The sequence below is a fragment of the Notolepis coatsorum genome, assembly GCF_963971535.1.
Source record: "Notolepis coatsorum genome assembly, chromosome: 11".
Taxonomy (NCBI): Eukaryota; Metazoa; Chordata; class Actinopteri; order Aulopiformes; family Paralepididae; genus Notolepis; species Notolepis coatsorum.
Genome location: NC_140175.1, coordinates 55852748 through 55875584, shown reverse-complemented (window position 1 = coordinate 55875584; position 22837 = coordinate 55852748). Strand labels below are relative to the sequence as shown.

The window sequence follows — 22837 nt, the reverse complement described above, 5'->3', positions numbered from 1 at the left end:
TCAATGTGATTATATATTGTTGTTATATATTAGGATATATTATATCTGATTATGTATAACAATTATTCAACTTGTATTATGACAACACATTCTTGTCATCTTGTTGATAATAATATTTAGCAATATTATTAATGATTCATACAATATTAAATTGGCTGGATTTCAAATATGACACAATTATACATGTTGTGTATGAAGTCAACATTTGAGAGTTCTGTTGGATCTAAGCATTATAAGTCTCATGATAAGTATTTCTTCACAGACAGTGAATGAAATACACGGGCAGATATATAAATACCTAGTACAAAGGGACATGATACAGCACCACAAAAGTGGGTGGTGATGAAAAAAGCAAATATAGAACAAAAACCATTTGAGGAGATGCCCATATTTAGTTTTTGCATGACTTGCAGAGTGAGCTCTATATAAGACAGTTGAGAGAGATGGAGGTAGGGGAGTGGAGATCTGTTCCAGCTTGTGGTAAGTGACACTGATGCTTCAGCTGCCATTCAGTGAAGGTATTGCATGGGGAGATGCTTCAGTGCTATACTAAGAGGGAAATTGAATTTAAAACAGCCTATTGTCCGTACAACTCTCAAAAGCAAGTGCATCTCAGTTTGTGGGGTATCCATTTAGAATGGCCTTGATGTAGCAATAAAAACAAGTACTATGCAGATATAAACAGGAATTATTGGATACGTATAATTTAGAGGAGCTTGAAAATAATGTGAACTAGTATTTTTGTAATTATTTATTTATCTGTTGCTGTTGTGGATAGGTATATATATATTTTTATATTGATAGATAACTTATTACATATTAATATGATATTGTAAGGAAGGGGCAGGACCAGATACATTCATTCTGTCCCTTCTCGAAAATAAAACCATTGTCTTGAGCTATGCTGATTATTGTATTTTATTTATTGTTATTTAATTTTTTATTTAGGTTTTGTTCTTTTTGGTTATTACAAATGTGTGTTTGTTTTATGGTTGAAATGTTCGAGATAAATAAACATCAAGTCAAATACATGTTGACTAATCATATCACAATATTTGTCTTATAGTTTTGACTGTATGATGTTATTTTACAGTATATTGTTTTCCAGTACAAATTACTATGTGACATGACATATTTATGTCTTTATCTTTGAATGCAATTATCATAGTGCTATATCATAAACATTTATATATTGTTTGTCTTTAGATACTGTGAAAGGATTTGTTTTGCAACCATACAGTATGTATGTATACAGTATGTATATTATGTATATATCATGGATGGCTGTATAGTAAATATCCATACCATATTTGGTATACCTTCCATCCTTCAAATAATGTAACATATACATGATTCTTCTCTCATGCAGGGTTGTAGATTGTGAAAAGTTCTTCTGTGATCGGGTAGTAGAACAAGGTAAGATAAGAACATCCTACAACCTGCCACTATTTCTCCAATAGTCTTCTGCCATTTTTACACCAGTGGTGGTTCAGGTTGAATTTAGTTTTGTTTCCACATCCATAATTTGGTCCTAGTGTAGCTTGTAGAACTTAAAAATAGTCTTTCAATAATATACTACAATAGAAAACAAGACTAACATTTATTTTTGTTATAGGGAAGATGTGGCTGATTTACCAATACACTGCATGCAATATCTCTTGCCAAAAACTGGGCATCATGAGATCACATCCAATGTACTGCTGAATTGAGTTTTGGTTTGATCGGTTCAAAGTAAAATGAACAAGGACAAAGTTTATGAAGTTAAAGATGCAAATAATTTTGACATTAAAGGGGAACTATTTGACTATTTCTTTCACTATTTGGGCAATTTTACACAATTCCTGTGAGTCTATGGAACATATCTGTAAGGTTTCAAAGAAATTCATTGTTTTGTATTTCTAATCAAGTACTCCAAGCACCACTTTCTGCACTTCAAGATTTCAAGCAATGCGATTTGAGTGACAGACACCCACCTGCATGATTTAAGACTCGATAGCGAGCTATAACGCTAGTTTCTTCTGGCAAATTAGGTAGTATGCCCAACGTAAAGAGAAGCATAACGTTATATTGCATGCACGTCTTATACACTCGACTTTTGACATGTGTCTGAAGAATTTTCTTCGAGAGCTGGGTGCCAACAGATATCCTATTTGGGGGGTCAGTCTGGCAACCCATGTCCCGGGAAGGTGCCGGTGGGCGCTGCAAAAACAAAGCTCTCTCACTCTGTCTAACACACACACACATACACATTAGATTTTCTTGCCGTAATAAACAGAGCTAAGATAGCTAACGTTAGCTGGCTAATTACGACATTTGTACTTACTGATTCGATATTTTCTTTCGGGTCCCGAATACTCGGTACAGCTCCCTTCTTTAGTAATATGCTGGAAATCATCCCAGCATTATAAAGTCCTTGATTCTCAATGTCCTCCTTGCAAAAGTGTGCGGTACACACCCGACTCCGAGCAGTTTGGGACAGCATTCGGCGGTCCAAAACGGGCCCCTTCGGTCTCCAAAAACAAACTTGGCCCATTGCTGGCGGATCACGACATCATCAGGAAATGAATGCCAGGCCATATTCTCTGCTTGGCAGTCAGGAACAGCACAACTGAACATATCTTGCCCGTTTTGCTCATAACGTTTTTAAATGCTAACCCAATGCTAACTCACTGTTAAACTTCGATTCCACGCATTTGCTTGCATACTGCAATCAATAATGGTTGAGTGTGGGTTACAACCATAGAGGGGGCGTAACTATGCAGATGAGAATTCTTCTACGTCAGAGGTACGCGTACGTTTCAGAATGACTTAGTTCAGCGGAGGAGGATCTCGTGACATCTGAACTGGAGGAATGCACGAAAATGAGAATTAGAGACATAGACCCCATTGATACAAACCCACATTGCTAGAAAACAATGCTAAACACTGGAAAATGCCATTTATAAGATAGTTCCCCTTTAAAAGGTATACTTTATTGTCTTCATGAGTGAGTGGGTGAGTGAGTCTATGAGGTGTTTCGCATCTAAAAACATATAAACATAAGATAACATGGTTTATTTTTGTCTGTCAATTATGGAAGGAACTACCAGCACACACAGAAAATGTCCTTGTAATAATTGTATTGCATGGGCAGCATGAGCTTGAGTACTGGTAGTTATTTCTATTATTGTATTCTTCAAGACTGTGCACCCGGTAAGAGATTGTTTAAAATAGTTTGAGTTGTGCTCGCACCCACCTTAATCTACAAATAATTTTTGTCTGTCAACATGAAGCCGCCACCATGAGTACGGACGCAGAGATGGCCGCTTATGGCAAGGCCTCCATTTACCTTCGTAAGCCAGAGGCTGAGAGGCTTGCGGCTCAGACCTCACCCTTTGATGCTAAGTCTGCTGCTTACGTGGCTGATAAGGAGGAGCTGTACCTCAAATGTACCATCCTAAGTAAAGACGGTGCCAAAGTCACTGTAAAAGTGCATGACACTCAGGAGGTAAAGTAGGCTGAAGTGTTTCATACAGAATTCAAAGCAATACAACGTGCAGATGAGTCGGCAAACTGAAATTGTGTTTCTGTATTTCAGGAGAGAACCGTTAAGGAGGATGATGTTCACCCTATGAACCCTCCCAAGTATGACAAAATTGAGGACATGGCCATGATGACCCATCTCAATGAAGCCTCTGTGTTGTATAACCTCAAAGAGCGTTATGCCGCATGGATGATCTATGTAAGATATTCTCAAATATGAGTCAAAGGTGCAATATTAAATAATTACCCTTAAGATAGCCTACTGTAAATATTCTTGAATCTCTATTCCCCTTCAGACCTACTCTGGGCTGTTCTGTGCCACTGTGAACCCCTACAAGTGGCTCCCAGTGTACGACCAGGAGGTCGTAAATGCCTACAGAGGCAAGAAGCGTATGGAGGCCCCACCCCACATCTTCTCTGTCTCTGACAATGCTTTTCAGTTCATGCTTACTGGTATGTCCTGGTCATGAAAATCCTATGAATTATTATTTTTGGTTTGGTTAAACAGATAATAAATATGTATTTGCTTTACCTTTCACAGATAGGGAGAACCAGTCTGTTCTTATCACGTAGGTTTCTCATATTGTTAATAAAAAATATCAATATAATCAAAATTATTGCAATTAGTTTGTGAGTTTCTCTTAATTCAATTATCTATACACAGTGGAGAATCTGGTGCCGGAAAGACTGTGAACACCAAGCGTGTCATCCAGTACTTTGCCACAATCGCAGTGGGAGGTGGAGAGAAGAAGAAAGAATCAAAGATCCAGGTAAAATACTGAGAGAATATACTGAAAATGGAAACCACAGACATTTGAACAAAGAGTGGATTGTTAAAATGTGAAAATGTAACTATAGGGCTCACTGGAGGATCAGATCATTGCAGCCAATCCCTTGCTGGAGAGTTATGGTAACGCAAAGACCGTGAGGAATGACAACTCCTCTCGCTTTGTAAGTTGAATCTTTTATTTTCTATCAAATATAACTTGGGCATTACTTGGTTAAACAATAATAACACTGTTGTGTTCTTCTGAAAAGGGTAAATTCATCAGAATCCACTTCCTCCCAACTGGCAAACTGTCGAGTGCTGATATTGAAACATGTAAGTATAACATTTACTTACCAAATTAAACAAGTGACATTATTAGTAGGCTAGATATTTATTATGACCAAACCTCATAGATCTGCTGGAGAAGTCCAGAGTGAGCTTTCAGCTTCCAGATGAGAGAGGCTACCACATCTTCTACCAGATGATGACCAACCACAAGCCTGAGCTGATTGGTGAGCTGAATAACTGATAACTGATATAACGAATCTTAATTGTCAACAACAATGGTCCATAAACATTTGAGGGAAGCAGATCCAGTCTAACTTATTTGATTCTATGTGTTTCCACACCAGAAATGTGTCTCATCACCAGCAACCCCTATGACTTCCCCATGTGCAGTCAGGGTCATATCACTGTGGCCAGCATTGATGACAAAGCGGAGTTGGATGCCACTGATGTGAGTGATGTGTAGTAATCTACCTACAGATGTTCCAACTTATTATATTATTTTATATGTTTAAATGTTAATTTAAGAATAATTACATTACATATTGCAGTTTCTAAAATTGCCATGAGATGGTAAATGATAGAGATGTGTTACTATGAATTAACCTGACCCGTCAGATGGTTTGTTACACAGAAGAACCATCTGGGAAGTAAGTAGTTAGCATGAATTTTCAAGATGAAAAGCAAGTCAATACATTGCATTAAAGCAACAGCAATGATCGCTTATCCACTTATACAAAACATTTGAATAAAAAACCTAGCTGGCCTGAAGGAAGCACTAATGGAGCTTAAATTTAGAAGGTCATTTCCACACCACAATTCTAATTGACAAGAAACGTTGCTGACATATCCATCTTTCCTTGCTCTACAAGTGTGCCTTTAACCCCCTAGTCCACAATAAAGCTCTTGGTCACTTGTGTGACAATGTGGTTGACATTCTTATATATTTTTTTCTTTTACTTATTTCAACCTCTTTTCATACAGGATGCTATTGACGTTCTGGGCTTCAATGGTGATGAGAAGAATTATATCTGGAAGCTGACTGGTGCTGTGCTTCACCATGGCAACTTGAAGTTCAAGCAGAAGCAGCGTGAGGAGCAGGCTGAGGCTGATGGCACAGAGGGTGAGTATTAAAACATAGGTTCACTATTTTTCAAACCAGCCCTTATGTTGCTTCCCATCATTTACTGTATAATCATGCATCGCAAAATCTCACTGATAGATTTAGTGTTGAGAAACATACACTGCAGCTTCTCTGTGGACTTATTTAAGTCTAGTTAGACCTTCAAAAAACATGATGAATCTACTTTTTGAACTCACAGTATATGTTTACAGTAAACGTTTGACTGAAACACAAACCATGCTTTCTATCAGGTTATTGACTTAATATTGTAAATCGATTCCCTTGGCTACATCCACGCAAGAAGCAAACATTGTGTTCCTACATTTTTCTCTCCCAAGAGGAAAAACTATAGTTTAATCGAAGTAAGGAAACATTTACAAACTTTTTAGAATTAGCCGTAACTCCAATGGAATACATGTGAGGCAAGATACAAAATTACACTCTGTTAAGTCGAGGGAAAGTGTTCAGCCTGGTCATGATAAATGGGTTCAGATTGGGCAATTATTGGAGGATGCTGCTTATACCTCAAAAACGTACATTCACAATCCATTGTGGTAATTTTTTTCATCTTGTTCTAAAATAACAATATATGATCGTTTGATCAAGTAGGCCTATCATGCAGCATTTTTGGAAGAAAACATTTTCAGTGATACAATCCTGACTTTCACACAGGCACATTTGCCTTGGGCTCTGTTTTTGTTCAAGTATTATATTCCATATGTTGCTTTGCTAGTGTAACTCTATGGCATCATGCTGTCTCTGTTCTATGCTGAACCCTAGGCATTAGGCTATCTCTTTGCTATGCTAGTGTACCCCTATGTCAGTATGCTGTCTCTTTACTATGCTAGTGAAACACTATGGCATTATGCTGTCTTTTTGCTATGCTAGTGTAACTAATAATAATAATAATAATAATAATAATAATAATAATAATAATAATAATAATAATAATAATAATAATAATAATAATAATAATAATAATAATAATAATAATAATAATAATAATAATAATAATAATAATAATAATAATAATAATAATAATAATAATAATAATAATAATAATAATAATAATAATAATAATAATAATAATAATAATAATAATAATAATAATAATAATAATAATAATAATACATTTTATTTATATAGCGCTTTTCAACAACCCAAATATGCTGACAATAAGCAAAACAAATGAACAGAGGAACAAAGAACCACATGGAATAAGCAACAGTATGAATACGCAAGCCATAAAACCACGGGTAACACATAACAAAATAAGTCCAGTAGGGGAACAATCAGGTTGGAGGAGGGTGGTTATGGGTAGGGAAGGTTGTATGCTTGGGAGAACAGGTAGGTTTTGAGTCAGGATTTAAAGGTGGAGAGTGAGGGAGAGTCTCTGACAGTCTGATGGAGGGTGTTCCAAAGTCGGGGTGTAGCTCCTGAAATAAAAAAAAAATTATTTAACCTTTATTTATCCAGGCAAGCAATTAAGAACAAATTATTATATACAAAAGCAGCCTGTCCAAAAAGCAAAGGCCTTTTGTCACCAAAACTTTTGAGTTTGGATGACGGGACAGTGAGGGAAGCAGTGGAAGAGGACCGGAGGGAATGGGTGGGGCGGTAAGGGAGAAGGAGGTCAGACACGAAGGGGCGGGGGGGACCAGTCTATGGAGGGCTTTGAAGGAGAGGAGTAGTATTTTGAAGTTTATGCATTCCTTGATCGGGAGCCAGTGCAGAGAGTGGAGGACAGGAGTGATGTGGTGATGGGACCGGCCGGGTGTTGGTGAGGAGGCGGGCAGCTGGATTTTGGACCATCTGAAGTTTATGGAGGGAGCGGGAGGTGATGCCAGTGAGGAGGGAGTTGCAGTAGTCGAGGCGGGATGGTATGAGGGATTCAGCGGCAGGGGGGGAGAGGCAGTGTCTAATTTTGGCTATGTTGCGAAGGTGAAAGTAGGACGTTTTGACGATGGAGCGGACATGGGGGTCGAATGAGAGGGTGGGGTCCAGGATGGCGCAGAGGTTGCGAACTAGGGGGTAAGGGGTGATGGTTGCGTCATTAATGGTGAGTGTGATGGGTCCGGATCTGCTGAGGGTGGTTTTGGTGCAGATGATGAAAAGTTCTGTCTTGTTGTTGTTGAGTTTAAGGAGGTTGTGGGTCAGCCAGGTTTGTAGTTCTGATATGCAGGACTCGATGTGACTGAGGGGTGGGTAAATCTATGGCATTATACTGTCTCTTGGCTATGTTAGTGTAACTCTATGGCATTATTTTGTCTCTTTGCTATGCTAGTGTAACTCTATGGCATTATTATGTCTTTTTACTATGATAGTGAAACTATGGCATTATGCTGTCTCTTTGCTATGCTAGTGTAAGTCTATGGCATTATTTTGTCTCTTTGCTATGCTAGTGTGACTGTGGCCTTATGCTGTCTCTTTGCTATGCTAGTGTAACTCTATGGCATTATTTTGTCTCTCTGCTATGCTAGTGTGACACTATGGCATGAATAGTGAATCCAATATTCCTGGATATTTCTCCTGAATGTGTTTTATACAAATTTCAGAGGCTGACAAAATCGCCTACCTTTTGGGCATTAACTCTGCTGACATGATCAAGGGTCTGTGCTACCCCAGAGTGAAGGTCGGAAATGAGTATGTCACCAAGGGACAGACTGTGCCTCAGGTGAGCAAGATACATTACATCATTCCCCTTCTATGTATTTCACACACAGGTCACAGCAAATATGTTGCTTCACATTTTCCTGTATACGCTATTAACAGAATTTTCAAAGAAACATTTTGGAGAGTGTGTGCAAGTGGCAGACTGACAGCATTGGAGTGCTAATGTAGATACATGCATTTTAATTAAATCAAATCACTTTTTTTAGGTCTATAACTCTGTTATGGCCCTGGCCAAGTCCATCTATGAGAGGATGTTCTTGTGGATGGTCATCCGTATCAACCAGCAGCTGGACACAAAGATGCCAAGATCGTCTTACATTGGTGTGCTGGACATTGCTGGTTTTGAGATATTTGATGTAAGTATGCAATTCTAGCAATTAGGCCTGTCAGTTTATCACATTAATTAGATTAATTAATTACACAGCAAATTATCGCGTTATGAAAATGAACTCGAAATTAATTACAAAAATAATAAAAAAAATAATATTTTATTTTATTTTTTTTGTATCTCATTCATTCCATAAGAACGTAGAATACACATTTACAGACTTTTTTTTAATATGGTCCATTTGCAAGTTCTTGGTATCTGATTCTAGTGACATCTATGGGATCTCAGGGAATGTATTCCCAGTGTCAGAAATACTGTGGGCTAGATCCACAAAGAATGGATTGCACGGTGCAAGTTGCACCCTTAGTTACAATTAATTATGAATTGAAAACGGGGGACCCTGATGTAAACAAGACGAAAGTCTTTATCTGGTCTGCATCCACTTAACAATTGTGTGTATTGAGCTGTACTGTATTGTACCCATTCTGCAATCTGTTAATAAAGTTTTCATTCAATCAATCTGCGTGGTGATTGATTGAATGAACATTTTATTTTGAGTAAATTGTAATGAACCAAATGAGAATATCAATAAAAGAAATGTTATCTTTGACTGTGAATAACACCATACTCAAATTGACCAGACCTGAAAAATCTAAGCAAATTAATAGATGGAAGATGATTAAACAGAAGGTTTTGTAGATACAGTACTGAATTCTGCCATCCGGACACATGCAATTTGAAATATGATTATAGAATATAGAATATCAGGCATAAAATGGTTATGCGATTAAAATGCGATTAATTAGATTAATTAATTACAAATCCTGTAATTAATTTGATACATTTTTTTAATCGCCTGACAGCACTAATAGCAATATATGGACTGCCTAATTTCATGGAAAGACATTTCCTCAAGTAATGTAGGAGATTAGGCTAATATATTTCCCCCCACTGACAGTACAACAGCATGGAGCAGCTTTGCATCAACTTCACCAATGAGAAACTGCAACAGTTCTTCAACCACACCATGTTTGTCCTGGAGCAAGAGGAGTACAAGAAGGAGGGTATTATCTGGGAGTTCATTGACTTCGGCATGGACTTGGCTGCCTGCATTGAGCTCATTGAGAAGGTAGGCTACACCATAACGTTGTGACTTATTAAAATATTCCTTAGAATGCCACAAGGTGTGTCTAAATGATCTGTATATCTCTTTTCCACTTTTATAAAGCCCATGGGCATCTTCTCCATCCTTGAAGAGGAGTGCATGTTCCCCAAGGCTTCTGACTCGAGCTTCAAGAACAAGCTGTATGACCAACATATGGGCAAGAACATAGCATTTGAGAAGCCTAAACCCGGCAAGGGCAAAGCTGAGGCCCACTTCTCCATGGTCCACTATGCTGGAACTGTGGATTACAACGTCACTGGATGGCTGGACAAGAACAAGGATCCATTGAACGATTCGGTGATGCAGCTTTACCAGAAGTCTTCCGTTAAACTGCTGCCTGTACTGTATCCTGCTGTAGTTGAAGGTACGTCATTATGAGAAATGAACTTTTAAGTGTGATTATTCAAATTCTCACTTTGGTCTAAGAGACAATTATCTGAACTTCTAAGTACCCTCTGTCATACAACATGTATTTTCAATACTATCAATTAAATTACATTGTCCAACAACCAGCATAATTCGATTTAGATAATAATGTTGAATCTATAAACTGAAAATGTATTATCAAATCAATAGAGACTGGTGGCGCAAAGAAGGGAGGCAAGAAGAAGGGTGGCTCCATGCAGACTGTGTCCTCCCAGTTCAGGGTAAGATCTAACAACAACACTGTGACTTTTTGGAATTAAATACAAATATTTGCTTTTCATGGTTTTCATGGTTTTGATATGTATCTACAGGAGAATTTGGGCAAGCTGATGACCAACTTGAGGGCCACCCATCCTCACTTTGTGCGTTGCCTGATTCCCAATGAGTCAAAGACTCCAGGTACAGTTAACATAATGTTTGTGTCTTATTATGATGTGCTTTAGTGATTTAGTGTAGTGTAGTGGTAATGGGTCATTACATTGTCGTAATAATCATGACAAAATCTTCTCTGTAGGTTTGATGCAGAACTTCCTGGTTATCCACCAGCTGAGGTGTAATGGTGTACTGGAGGGTATCAGAATCTGCAGAAAGGGATTCCCCAGCAGAATTATCTATGCTGACTTCAAGCAGAGGTATCCATTAACTCTCAACAAACTTTGAAACGTACAACTACAACTAAAGTGCTGAACATGACCATGAACTCTTTCACAAAAGGTACAAAATACTGAATGCCAGTGTCATCCCTGATGGTCAGTTCATGGACAACAAGAAGGCCTCTGAGAAGCTGCTTGGTTCAATTGATGTGGAACACGAAGATTACAAGTTTGGGCACACTAAGGTAAAGAAAATACTAAATGTTGAACTTAATTTGATAGCATGGCCTGAGATAAGTCTCAATACTGACTGTATGGAGGGTGTCCAGTATAACCTGATATACTGGACCAGATAATTACATATAAATTATTGTCTTAATATATAAAACAAATCGTCGTATTTACATGCCGAATCCAATTAGACTAAGACATTTGTGAGTCGGGTACAGCCCTAGTAAATGGACTGCAATTATATAGCGCTTTTAACCAAAGTGCTTTACAATGTATGCCTCATAAATTATGTAACCAGACCAAGGGCAATCACACCAGGTTTGTTTAGTCCAGTTGAATGGAATGCTGGATAATTTACCCCCTTGATTCATTTGGGTTGGTGTGAACACCGGAATCAAACAACCACATCCTGGTCCACCTGTTTGAGGTGGTCTCAGTCTGCTTCCAAGGAAACCCTGGAGTGGTTTGTTTGATGTGTGAAAGCAATCTGAAAAATATACCTGAAAAACTGAACATAATAAGCTGATTGGACAGTTTTCCATGTATTTCCAAATATACACTAATCACAATGTTATTATATTATTAAAATAGCCATATAATGCTGTGATACTAAACCTTGCATGCATACTTCAGATCACAGTATTGTATAAGTAATACCAAAAAAAACGTGTCAGAGGAAAGCAACGGTGGTGATTGGAGGGTCAAGAAAAGAGGGTGAAGACTGGGAAAGATCAATTGAAAAAAAAAGTTATTATATTATATAGGTTCATTAGCATTCAAAATGATGTCCAATGTTTGTTTTATAATTGGCAATATGAAACAAAAGCAAAATAATACAAGCTGCCAAAATAATTAAAATTTCACTTTTGATTCAGACAATTTCAAACAAACTTAGGTGTGAACGCAACCTACGTTTGGATTATCCTAAATTAGATTTTTTTTACATTGTTGGAGATTATTAAGAAGTGAATGGCATCTATAGGTAGGGAAAGGAATCACATGATAGCTGTTTCATTGATAATGTCATCTATGAAAAATCCATGCCTGAGTTTTATAAAAAAAATGCTGTCATTATCTCATGAATAAAAACCAACAAAGTCATATATGAATATGTCATTTATCTTGTCTCTTATTCAGGTGTTCTTCAAAGCTGGTCTGCTGGGTGTCCTTGAAGAGATGAGAGATGAGAAGCTGGCTAGTCTGGTCAGAATGACTCAGTCTCTTTGCCGTGGTTTCCTCATGAGGAGGGAGTTTGTGAAGATGACGGCGAGAAGGCATGTTGAAAACAGCCACATTCTAAATACATTGTTATGTTAAAAACATGCTAAAATGAATTTATTATATAACAGCAACTATTTTTTTCACAGGGAAGCTGTTTATACTATCCAATACAACATCCGCTCATTCATGAATGTCAAACACTGGCCATGGATGAAGGTTTACTACAAGATCAAGCCTCTTCTTGTCTCTGCTGAGACTGAGAAGGAGCTGGCTAACATGAAGGAGAACTATGAGAAGATGACGACAGACCTGGCCACTGCTCTGGCTAAGAAGAAGGAGCTGGAGATGAAGATGGTGTCTCTTCTCCAAGAGAAGAATGATCTGTCGCTGCTAGCGGCATCTGTAAGTAGACTTCAACTGTCTAGAAACTGTTGATGTAAATTATAAACTGTCTTGCTGTTTTTGTCATATAGAGAATAATATTATCATTTTTATTGTGCCCTAGGAATCAGATAATCTGTCAGATGCTGAGGAGAGATGTGAGGGACTTATCAAGAGTAAGATCCAGCTTGAGGCCAAACTCAAAGAGACAACTGAGAGACTGGAAGATGAGGAGGAAATGAATGGTGAGCTGACTGCCAAGAAGAGGAAACTGGAGGATGAATGCTCTGAGCTCAAGAAGGACATTGATGACCTGGAGCTCACCTTGGCCAAAGTGGAGAAGGAGAAACATGCCACTGAGAATAAGGTTAATAAGTATTCTCTCTAGCTAAATGATCAAACAATAACAAGATGATCATTCATTTTTGATAACATGATTTGTTTTCCTTATTCAGGTGAAGAACCTGACTGAGGAGATGGCTGCTCAGGATGAGAGTGTTGGTAAGCTGACAAAGGAGAAGAAAGCCCTCCAAGAGGCACATCAGCAGACTCTTGATGACCTGCAAGCAGAGGAAGACAAAGTCAACACTCTGACCAAGGCCAAGACCAAGCTTGAGCAGCAAGTGGATGATGTGAGTTATGAGTTCTATCAAAATGTTGAAGAAAACAAGCAGGACATTTTAGATGAGCTGTCACCAATTTGTCATCAGGAAATGTTACATTTACAGTTTCTTGCTGCCTGGAAATGCTTTAACCTGAACACTGGCCATTATCTTTATGCAATTATGTAATTGGCGGACCAGTGTTGTAGACTAATGATAGCTGGATATATGTACAAAGTCCTATGTCGAAGGGACTCTGGAGTGTACAATGTATTGCTTTTCAACATTGAACATTAGCGGCACCATCTGGGTGATTGGTGTGATATTTAGAGTGAGAAAATCTTTGTGGCAAATGTAATAATGTCTATTAGGGCTGACCCCTATTAATCGATTAGTCGACTAATCGGTCGAAAGGAGCCGTAGTCGACTGGCCAACCTCTTAGTCGAATATAATATAATAAATAAAAATAAAAATAAATATTTATATATTTTTTTATATCATTCTTTCCAAAAGAAAAGAGGCCTAGAAGCGTGGCTAACGCTAATGGCACGCATACCAGAGGCTAACTGCCTACGAAAACAGGCACAGAGGCACTGAAAGAGGATTTCACCTATCTAATGAACACACTAGACAAATATCAAGATGTATCCATCATTGGACCAATTGCATGCTTTTGCAGAGGACAAGAAGCCTTCAGTCGACTCCTTCAGACATTAAGCATCCCCCACAGCCCGTATGGAATGATACAAAATAAAAAAATAAATAAAAAAAGTTTAAAAATATTATATATATATATATCTTTTTTTTAAGTCGACCAATAGTCGACTAACGGCAAATTTTGGCCAATCCTAGTCGACCATCCAAATCCTTAGTCGGGGACAGCCCTACTATTATATGATTGTTCTGAATATCACCATCATGTGACGATTCACACAAACCTTTGGACATCTCTTTACTATCATGGAGCAAGCATGTGTGTCAAGTGTGGTGTCACTTCCTGTTTACAATGCATTTTTCCAAATTCGATTAGGAGTAGCCATCATACATAAAGACCTAGAAACTTTCAGAAATACACATTTCAAGAAGCTGTGCTCTAGATGCCACACAGCAAGCATTGTGAGAATCGGGTGAATAGTCAGGCTTGGTGGAGTAGTGGAAAGATTCTAAATGGCAGAAAATGCAATATGGCAGACATGGGTCATCCTAGTGGTGAAGTTGTAGAAAAAGGATAGCTTGGATGAGCACAAAGTCTAGTGTCAATCAGATGTACAGTGTTTATCTTTGAATATTTGGCCACGATCTGATCAACTGGTATGAAATGTGATGTGATGCGTTGACACACCAATATCTATCATTATGTCTTGGCAAACTATTTATTTACATTTTGGGACGGTCCAACCGATAGACAAACGTATAGGCCCTACTAGCTGCTTGGTTGCATCTAAAAATCCTATTGTTGACCCATTTCTAAACTTAAATTCACAGCTTGAAGGTTCTCTGGAGCAAGAGAAGAAGCTCCGCATGGACCTTGAGAGAACCAAGAGGAAGCTTGAAGGTGACCTGAAACTGGCTCAAGAATCCATCATGGATCTAGAGAATGACAAGCAGCAGTCTGACGAGAAGATCAAGAAGTAATATAGATTGGGTTTCACTTATATACTATATATTTTCTCATGCATGAAATAATATACAGTGTGTGAAGATGAGGTACTGTAGATACACTCAGATATATGACTATACTGTTTTTTCTTATGAATCTTATAGGAAGGACTTTGAAACTACCCAGCTGCTTAGCAAGATTGAAGATGAGCAGTCCCTGGGTGCTCAGCTTCAGAAGAAGATCAAGGAGCTGCAGGTGAGTACGATTATATTTGACTTCTTCCATACAACATATTCGCCAAACATTCGATTCTGATTGTCTGAGAGTATGGCATTTATTAATTAAATCCACCAAAGTAGTGCCAATAAGTAGTTGCTGTTCTGAATCAATTCCCAAATTTACAACAGAACTGATTACTATTGATTTTCAATTGTACTTTACCCTTGCAATGACATTCAGTAACAAGAGAGTGCCACAATCTAGGCAAGATACAAGATACTTTATTATTGCCATACAACAGTGTTGGTACAAATAATTTTGTTATGATGCAATGTCCCAGTCCAAAACCACCAAGGCAAAATGTGTAGTTGTTTGCTGGAACATTAACAGTAAAAGAAAATGTCCATTGCATACAGTAGGAACCGAATGTTTATGACAAAATTGTGTTCCATACATTAGTTAGATATTCAGGTATTGCCAGGAAAACAGAGATATCACTACGATTTAATTTTCCAAAGTCAAAAAGACCATTTCCAGGTTTTTGTGGAAATTATATTATTTGATGGAGTTACAATTGAAATGCCCTTTGTGCAGAGTGTAATATGTGACACCTCTGTGTTGTGACATTAAAGAGTGCTACACCTGGCTGCTCCTTCATTTTCCTTCAATGAACCTATTGTCAAACTTATGAATTGCAATCATTTATCATATTAATTTTAAATCAATTAAAGGCCCGTATTGAAGAGCTGGAGGAGGAGATTGAGGCTGAACGTGCTGCTCGTGCCAAGGTTGAGAAGCAGAGAGCTGACCTCTCCAGGGAACTGGAGGAGATCAGTGAGAGGCTTGAGGAGGCTGGTGGAGCCACTGCCGCTCAGATTGAGATGAACAAGAAGCGTGAGGCTGAGTTCCAGAAGCTGCGTCGTGACCTTGAGGAGTCCACCCTGCAGCATGAAGCCACCGCATCTGCTCTCCGCAAGAAGCAGGCTGACAGTGTTGCAGAGCTGGGAGAGCAGATCGACAACCTCCAGCGTGTCAAGCAGAAGCTGGAGAAGGAGAAGAGTGAATACAAGATGGAGATTGATGACCTCTCCAGCAACATGGAAGCTGTTGCTAAGGCCAAGGTATACTAATCTACATGCACATATACATTCATGTGTAGAACACATGCCTAAAAAAATTACACAACCCTTTCAATGTGATTAACAGGGAAATCTTGAGAAGATGAGCCGCACCCTTGAGGACCAACTTAGTGAACTGAAGGCCAAAAGCGACGAGAGTGTGCGCCAGATAAATGATATCGGCGGTCAGAGAGCAAGACTACTGACTGAGAATGGTGAGGTTCTTTTTTTTCTCTAGTCTTTATTTTTTACTCAAATGTATATAAAATAAATCAAATTTCAAAACCAGGTGAGTTTGGGCGTCAGCTTGAAGAGAAAGAAGCGCTTGTCTCCCAGTTGACCAGAGGCAAGCAGGCCTTCACTCAGCAGATTGATGAGCTGAAGAGGCAGGTTGAGGAGGAGGTTAAGGTGAGGAGAATGCTCTTAAAAATGTATGACAGATTTTTTTCTTTGAATTATTATTGTCTCTAATTAAATTATTTCAATAACCTTTTTAGGCCAAGAATGCCCTTGCCCATGGTGTTCAATCAGCCCGCCATGACTGTGACCTGCTGAGGGAGCAGTTTGAGGAGGAGCAGGAGGCCAAGGCTGAGCTGCAGCGTGGAATGTCCAAGGCCAACAGTGAGGTAGCCCAGTGGAGGGCCAAGTATGAAACTGATGCTGTCCAGCGCACAGAGGAGCTTGAGGAGGCAAAGTAAGTCAATATTGTTCTTTTTTACTGTCCATCTCAACACACATAGTTAATTACATTTCATAACATTGTTACATTTAATAATTGTTCACCAGGAAAAAGCTGGCCCAGCGCCTTCAGGAGGCTGAGGAGCAGATTGAGGCTGTAAACTCCAAGTGTGCCTCTCTGGAGAAGACCAAACAGAGACTCCAGGGTGAGGTGGAGGACCTCATGATTGATGTGGAGAGGGCCAATGGTCTGGCTGCCAACCTTGACAAGAAGCAGAGGAACTTTGACAAGGTACATTGATATTCAATACTTTAACTAAGGACATGTATTGAGAATGTTAGCCTCCAAATACTAGGTTACATTTATTTATATGACTTTGCAGGTCCTGGCAGAGTGGAAGCAGAAGTTCGAGGAGGGCCAGGCAGAGCTGGAGGGAGCTCAGAAAGAGGCTCGTTCTCTCAGCACTGAGGTATTCAAGATGAAGAACTCCTATGAGGAGGCTCTGGATCAGCTGGAGACCCTGAAACGCGAGAACAAGAACCTGCAGCGTGAGTCCATTAAGTAAAAGAACTGTCACTTAATACCACGATAGATGTAGATGAATACACTAGCTAGGAAGGCTGACATTTAGTATTTCTAATTCCTGTTTTGTGGCATCTACAGAGGAGATCTCAGACCTGACTGAACAGATTGGTGAGACTGGAAAGAGCATCCATGAGCTGGAGAAGGCCAAGAAGACAGTGGAAACTGAGAAATCAGAGATCCAGACAGCCCTTGAGGAAGCTGAGGTAAATATTATCTTAGATATCTCTACATTATAATAATGTTATTTTGTTTGTAAACGTAGTTTTTACAGTTAATCAAATAATGTAGTATGTATGCAGTATATCCAATATTATATTCGGAGGTGAACCACGATTATATATTGCATGTATTTTTAGGGAACTCTGGAACATGAAGAGTCCAAGATTCTGCGTGTCCAGCTGGAGCTCAACCAGATTAAGGGTGAGGTTGACAGGAAGCTGGCAGAGAAAGATGAGGAGATGGAGCAGATCAAAAGGAACAGCCAGAGGGTGACTGACTCCATGCAGGGCACTCTGGATTCTGAGGTCAGGAGCAGGAATGATGCCCTGAGAATCAAGAAGAAGATGGAGGGAGACCTGAATGAGATGGAGATCCAGCTAAGTCATGCCAACCGCCAGGCTGCTGAGGCCCAGAAGTCGCTGAGGAATGTTCAGGGACAGCTCAAGGTACTGAATGAGGAACTTTTTTGTATTACGCTGTCACTGTATAGTCCTCTATATGCTTATTAATCAGTGATCCAATATATGAAAGGCTGATATGTATGGCACACCCTTAATTGTTGTTTATATGTAGCCACATTCTGATCTTTTGTGATCATTTCAGTCACCTATGTCTTTTAACATCAGGATGCCCAACTGCACCTTGATGATGCTCTCAGAGCACAGGAAGACCTGAAGGAGCAGGCTGCCATGGTTGACCGTAGAAATGGACTCATGGTGGCTGAGATCGAGGAGCTGAGAGCTGGTCTGGAGCAGACAGAAAGAGGCCGCAAAGTGGCTGAGCAGGAACTGGTGGACGCCAGTGAGCGTGTTGGACTGCTGCACTCTCAGGTAAACAAACAACATTATCTGATCATGTGTTTCTTTGGGTTATGTGTGAGCCATCCTTGACACCCTTATCTGTATATCTGTTTTTCTTTTAGAACACCAGCCTTCTGAACACCAAGAAGAAGATTGAGACTGACCTGGTCCAAGTCCAGGGTGAAGTAGATGACAGTGTTCAGGAAGCCAGGAATGCAGAGGAGAAGGCCAAGAAGGCAATCACTGATGTGGGTTTACATTTCATATGATAGTTTCTTTATGCCCAAGAAGGTCATCACTGGTGATTTGGTTTATTCATGTCATTTCAGTCAACAATGTAACATTTTCTCATGACATTTCTAGTGAATACAAATTATTTATCTTATAGGCTGCCATGATGGCTGAGGAGCTGAAGAAGGAGCAGGACACCAGCTCTCACCTGGAGAGGATGAAAAAGAACCTGGAAGTCACAGTCAAGGACCTGCAACACCGCCTGGATGAGGCTGAGAATCTGGCCATGAAGGGGGGCAAGAAGCAGCTCCAGAAACTCGAATCCAGGGTAAGATCAAATAATAGCCACTTGTCAAGATATATATTGTTGAACTAATGTAGTAATCTGTACAATTACAGAGAAAAGTTGATTCTTAATATTTTATTCAATTCTGAAGGTGCGTGAGCTGGAAGGAGAGGTTGAGGCTGAGCAGAGACGTGGAGTAGATGCTGTTAAAGGTGTCCGCAAATACGAGAGGAGAGTGAAGGAACTCACCTACCAGGTATGTCATGTTCACATTCATGACAAGCTGGTCATCATTAGTGTTTCTTTTGACTGAAGGAAAATATTGAACGATTGCTACCGCATTTAGCTGATTCATTTGAATTCCTTGCTTCCATTAGACTGAGGAGGACAAGAAGAATGTTGCCAGGCTGCAAGATCTTGTCGACAAGCTGCAGCTCAAGGTTAAGACCTACAAGAGGACGGCTGAGGAAGCGGTACGTTTTTTTAAGTCAAAATGCTCTACTTGTCTTTCTTTAGGCTTTTCATTCTACTCTTAGTATTCCTAAGTAATACTGATCTATGAAACTTTCACAGGAGGAGCAGGCCAATGGTCACCTGTCCAAGTGCAGGAAGGTTCAGAATGAGCTGGAGGAGGCTGAGGAGCGTGCTGATATTGCTGAGTCCCAGGTCAACAAGCTGAGAGCTAAGACCCGTGACTCTGGCAAGGTAATGTGAATATGTTATCTGTGAACATTCATCCAGTGAATTTTAAGTATGATAAGACTCAAAACATTCCATTTGATATTGTCTCAATATCTTTATCTTTTACAGGGAAAAGAAGCTGCTGAATAAGCCTCCTAATCTGGAAAATTATATTATTATATATTGTACAGTAATATGACAACATTATCTACTGTACATCAATAAATGTTGCTTAAAAATTTATTTGTGTATTCTTTGTTTCATTACCATGTCCAAACCAAGTGACCAAATTTCTTGGTGAAGCACAAATTATTATATTATATTATATATTCAATTATATTTTATAAACATCCCCAAGGCTGCAACACCCCCATTCCTCCCAGCTGTCAGGCTCCTCATTCGCTTCCATTCATTTTGGGGACCATGTTTTTAATATCATACTTCTGAAGTATAAACAAACTATACTGCTGTGACGATTTCAATTAAACAGACCATTCTGAGACAACTGTACAAGCAAAACTGTACATTGGGATATCTAACATGTATTTACCACCTTCCTCTGCACGAGGCCACAGATGGGTTTTATGTAACACAAGGACAATGAATGAAAACTTTATTTAACAGATTGCAGAATGGGTACAATACAGTATGGCTCAATACACACAATTGTTAAGGGGATGCAGACCAGAGAAAGACGTTTGTCTTGTTTACATCAGGGTCCCCCATTTTCAATTCATACCTAAGAGAGGAGAGGAGAGGAGAGGAGAGGAGAGGAGAGGAGAGGAGAGGAGAGGAGAGGAGAGGAGAGGAGAGGAGAGGAGAGGAGAGGAGAGGAGAGGAGAGGAGAGGAGAGGAGAGGAGAGGAGAGGAGAGGAGAGGAGAGGAGAGAGGAGGAGTTGGGTACACAAGTTCCCAATGCATTGTCCCCGTGGAATTATGCCCCCCCCCCCCCTCCCCTTGTGGTCCTTGGGGGCTACCTGGTGCCCGCCGGAACCGTGTTGGTGTATTACACACGCAAGGCCACATCGGGCCAATTAATTCATAATCACACAGCTACTAATATATATATATATGTATTTTAAATCCACTCACCACACAACAGCTTAAGCAGTGACCGATCTCATCTTCCATTGAATATTGCAGCTTCTCCATCGTGACAAGTCCAGAGACACGTTCTTTTATGGGAGGTTCGGGGGGGGAAGGCAGCACATTAATTTTATTCCCTCGCGCTCTCGTCCCCCCGCCCCCCCCTCCTCACGAGCTCCATGTAACGCGGAATTGAAGTGGTCTATGCCATGTCGCGCAGCTCCTCTCTGATTGAGTCTCAGACCGTTGAGGGCTATCAATCATTCAACCCGCGTTCGTGAGTAGCGTGCGCAAATCTGCACGGGCGGGGCTTAGATGACTCAAAATAGCCTATTTTGATTGAATAATAGAATAAAAAGATCAACCCGTGCAGGGAAAGTTGCACTTGAGTGATTGACAGCTCGCATTACTGCAGTCAGGAGCAGGCCTGATCAGAGAGCTCAGAGCTGTCACCATTTTTGAAGAAAAAAAATCACTGGCATTTTTTTACAGAGGAAAACATTTCCAAAAAAAAAAAAAAAAAAAAAAAAAAAAAAAAAAAAAAAAAAAATAATAATAATAATAATAATAATAATAATAATAATAATAATAATAATAATAATAATAATAATAATAATAATAATAATAATAATAATAATAATAATAATAATAATAATAATAATAATAATAATAATAATATTATTAATAATAATAATAATAAAAAAAAATAAAATAATATATATATATATATATATATATATATATATATATATATATATGTAAATTAATAATAATTATGAGTGAATTTGTGCTTCAGGTGTTGTCATTGAATAACCTCCACTGGTCCAAACTAAGATTTTCAAAGATTTGCTTTGGTGGTCTGTCAAAGCTTCCCTGTTAGCTATACGTACATGCAGGGGTGCAGTGCTCATGCCACCACCTTTCTGAGCAGAAGCATGAAAAATGCGTTCACAACTTTCACTCAACTCATCGTGCCGTGCGCCAAGTACCGGTACTCACCTGGCTACTTACCTTTGCATAACAATAGCATAACAAAGAACGAGAAGAGCAAAACCAAAATACAAGCCCTGTACCAATTGGTGGGGGTTTGCTTGAGCTGTTGAACCTCTGACTATGTGACAAATGCTCCCGACTGGAAGGATGAGACATTTCTTAAATTGTGCTTCAGAAGGAAACTGTCCTTCTGTAAACTGTAAGTTACATTGGTAATTTAGTTTGTATTTACTTTTCTAGTTTAAGTTAATTCAATTAAAGAAATTGTAACTACAATGTTTCTACAATTACATTTAAATCTTCAACCATATCTGTTGACAATATAATTTCTTTATATATTGAATGCTACATCCTGCTACCTTTTTCAGCTTCTCTATTTCAAGGCAATATTTACAAAAACTAAACTAAAACTAGTAATTTCCTATACAAACATGTTTCCTACAATTTTGCAGAATAATCATTCTAATCATAATGCTGGTCGGAGCTGTTATGTGCGCACATGAGGGAACATTTATGCGCATGCCCACACGCGGGAGTGCAGGTGCACGTGACGTCATTAAAACACAGTACAACCACTTATGAAATCACCACTGCACCACTGCGTACATGCTATTCTAGGCTAAGAATAACTGCTATTCTAGGCTAAGAATGACACAAATAGTGAGCATACAACGCAGGCCCTCGGTCACTGATAGCTGACTTTAGACTGGACTTCACAGTTAAATTCATCATTTAATACTAGAAGCTCCAGGCTTTCAACACTTGTCCTGCAATCAGTGCGCACCAGAGGTGTCATGAGTGCCCACTATTTCCTTTACATATCTGCCTCAACAGCACTGATACACATACACTAAACCTAGTAACTATCTATGAAACTATAATATAGTCTATGCTAAATACTATATTTTTATAACCAGGTATAGTAGATGAAGAAGTCAGTCAGCATCCACTCTCACTATTCCTCTTCGTAGCCGAAACAGAGAAATTGATGATTTACGGTTCAGTGCCATGATAAACGTG

At 39.1% G+C, this 22837-nt stretch overlaps 1 protein-coding gene across 2 annotated transcripts; it reads left to right on the top strand.

Annotated features, from left to right (window-relative positions):
* Nucleotides 1-3280: 3280 nt before the first annotated feature.
* LOC311236674 (myosin heavy chain, fast skeletal muscle-like) lies at nucleotides 3281-19888 on the top strand (the record flags this gene model as incomplete). 2 transcript variants are annotated; one of them, XM_084324388.1, is made up of 39 exons in its annotated part: nucleotides 3281-3469; nucleotides 3578-3721; nucleotides 3819-3975; nucleotides 4064-4091; nucleotides 4187-4292; nucleotides 4381-4473; nucleotides 4561-4624; nucleotides 4705-4803; nucleotides 4924-5027; nucleotides 5561-5699; nucleotides 8255-8373; nucleotides 8579-8728; nucleotides 9659-9829; nucleotides 9929-10229; nucleotides 10442-10512; nucleotides 10603-10690; nucleotides 10806-10923; nucleotides 11006-11129; nucleotides 12253-12389; nucleotides 12483-12738; nucleotides 12842-13084; nucleotides 13173-13349; nucleotides 14806-14951; nucleotides 15085-15175; nucleotides 15871-16260; nucleotides 16346-16472; nucleotides 16547-16665; nucleotides 16755-16951; nucleotides 17044-17227; nucleotides 17319-17484; nucleotides 17600-17724; nucleotides 17878-18186; nucleotides 18367-18570; nucleotides 18663-18788; nucleotides 18929-19099; nucleotides 19209-19313; nucleotides 19435-19530; nucleotides 19631-19762; nucleotides 19868-19888. In XM_084324388.1, the coding sequence occupies 39 exons, from the start codon at nucleotides 3281-3283 to the stop codon at nucleotides 19886-19888; spliced, it is 5787 nt and encodes a 1928-aa protein (XP_084180514.1). The 2 variants fall into 2 exon arrangements, with proteins under 2 accessions (XP_084180514.1, XP_084180513.1); XM_084324387.1 differs by having other exon boundaries at nucleotides 3281-3487.
* Nucleotides 19889-22837: the final 2949 nt, after the last annotated feature.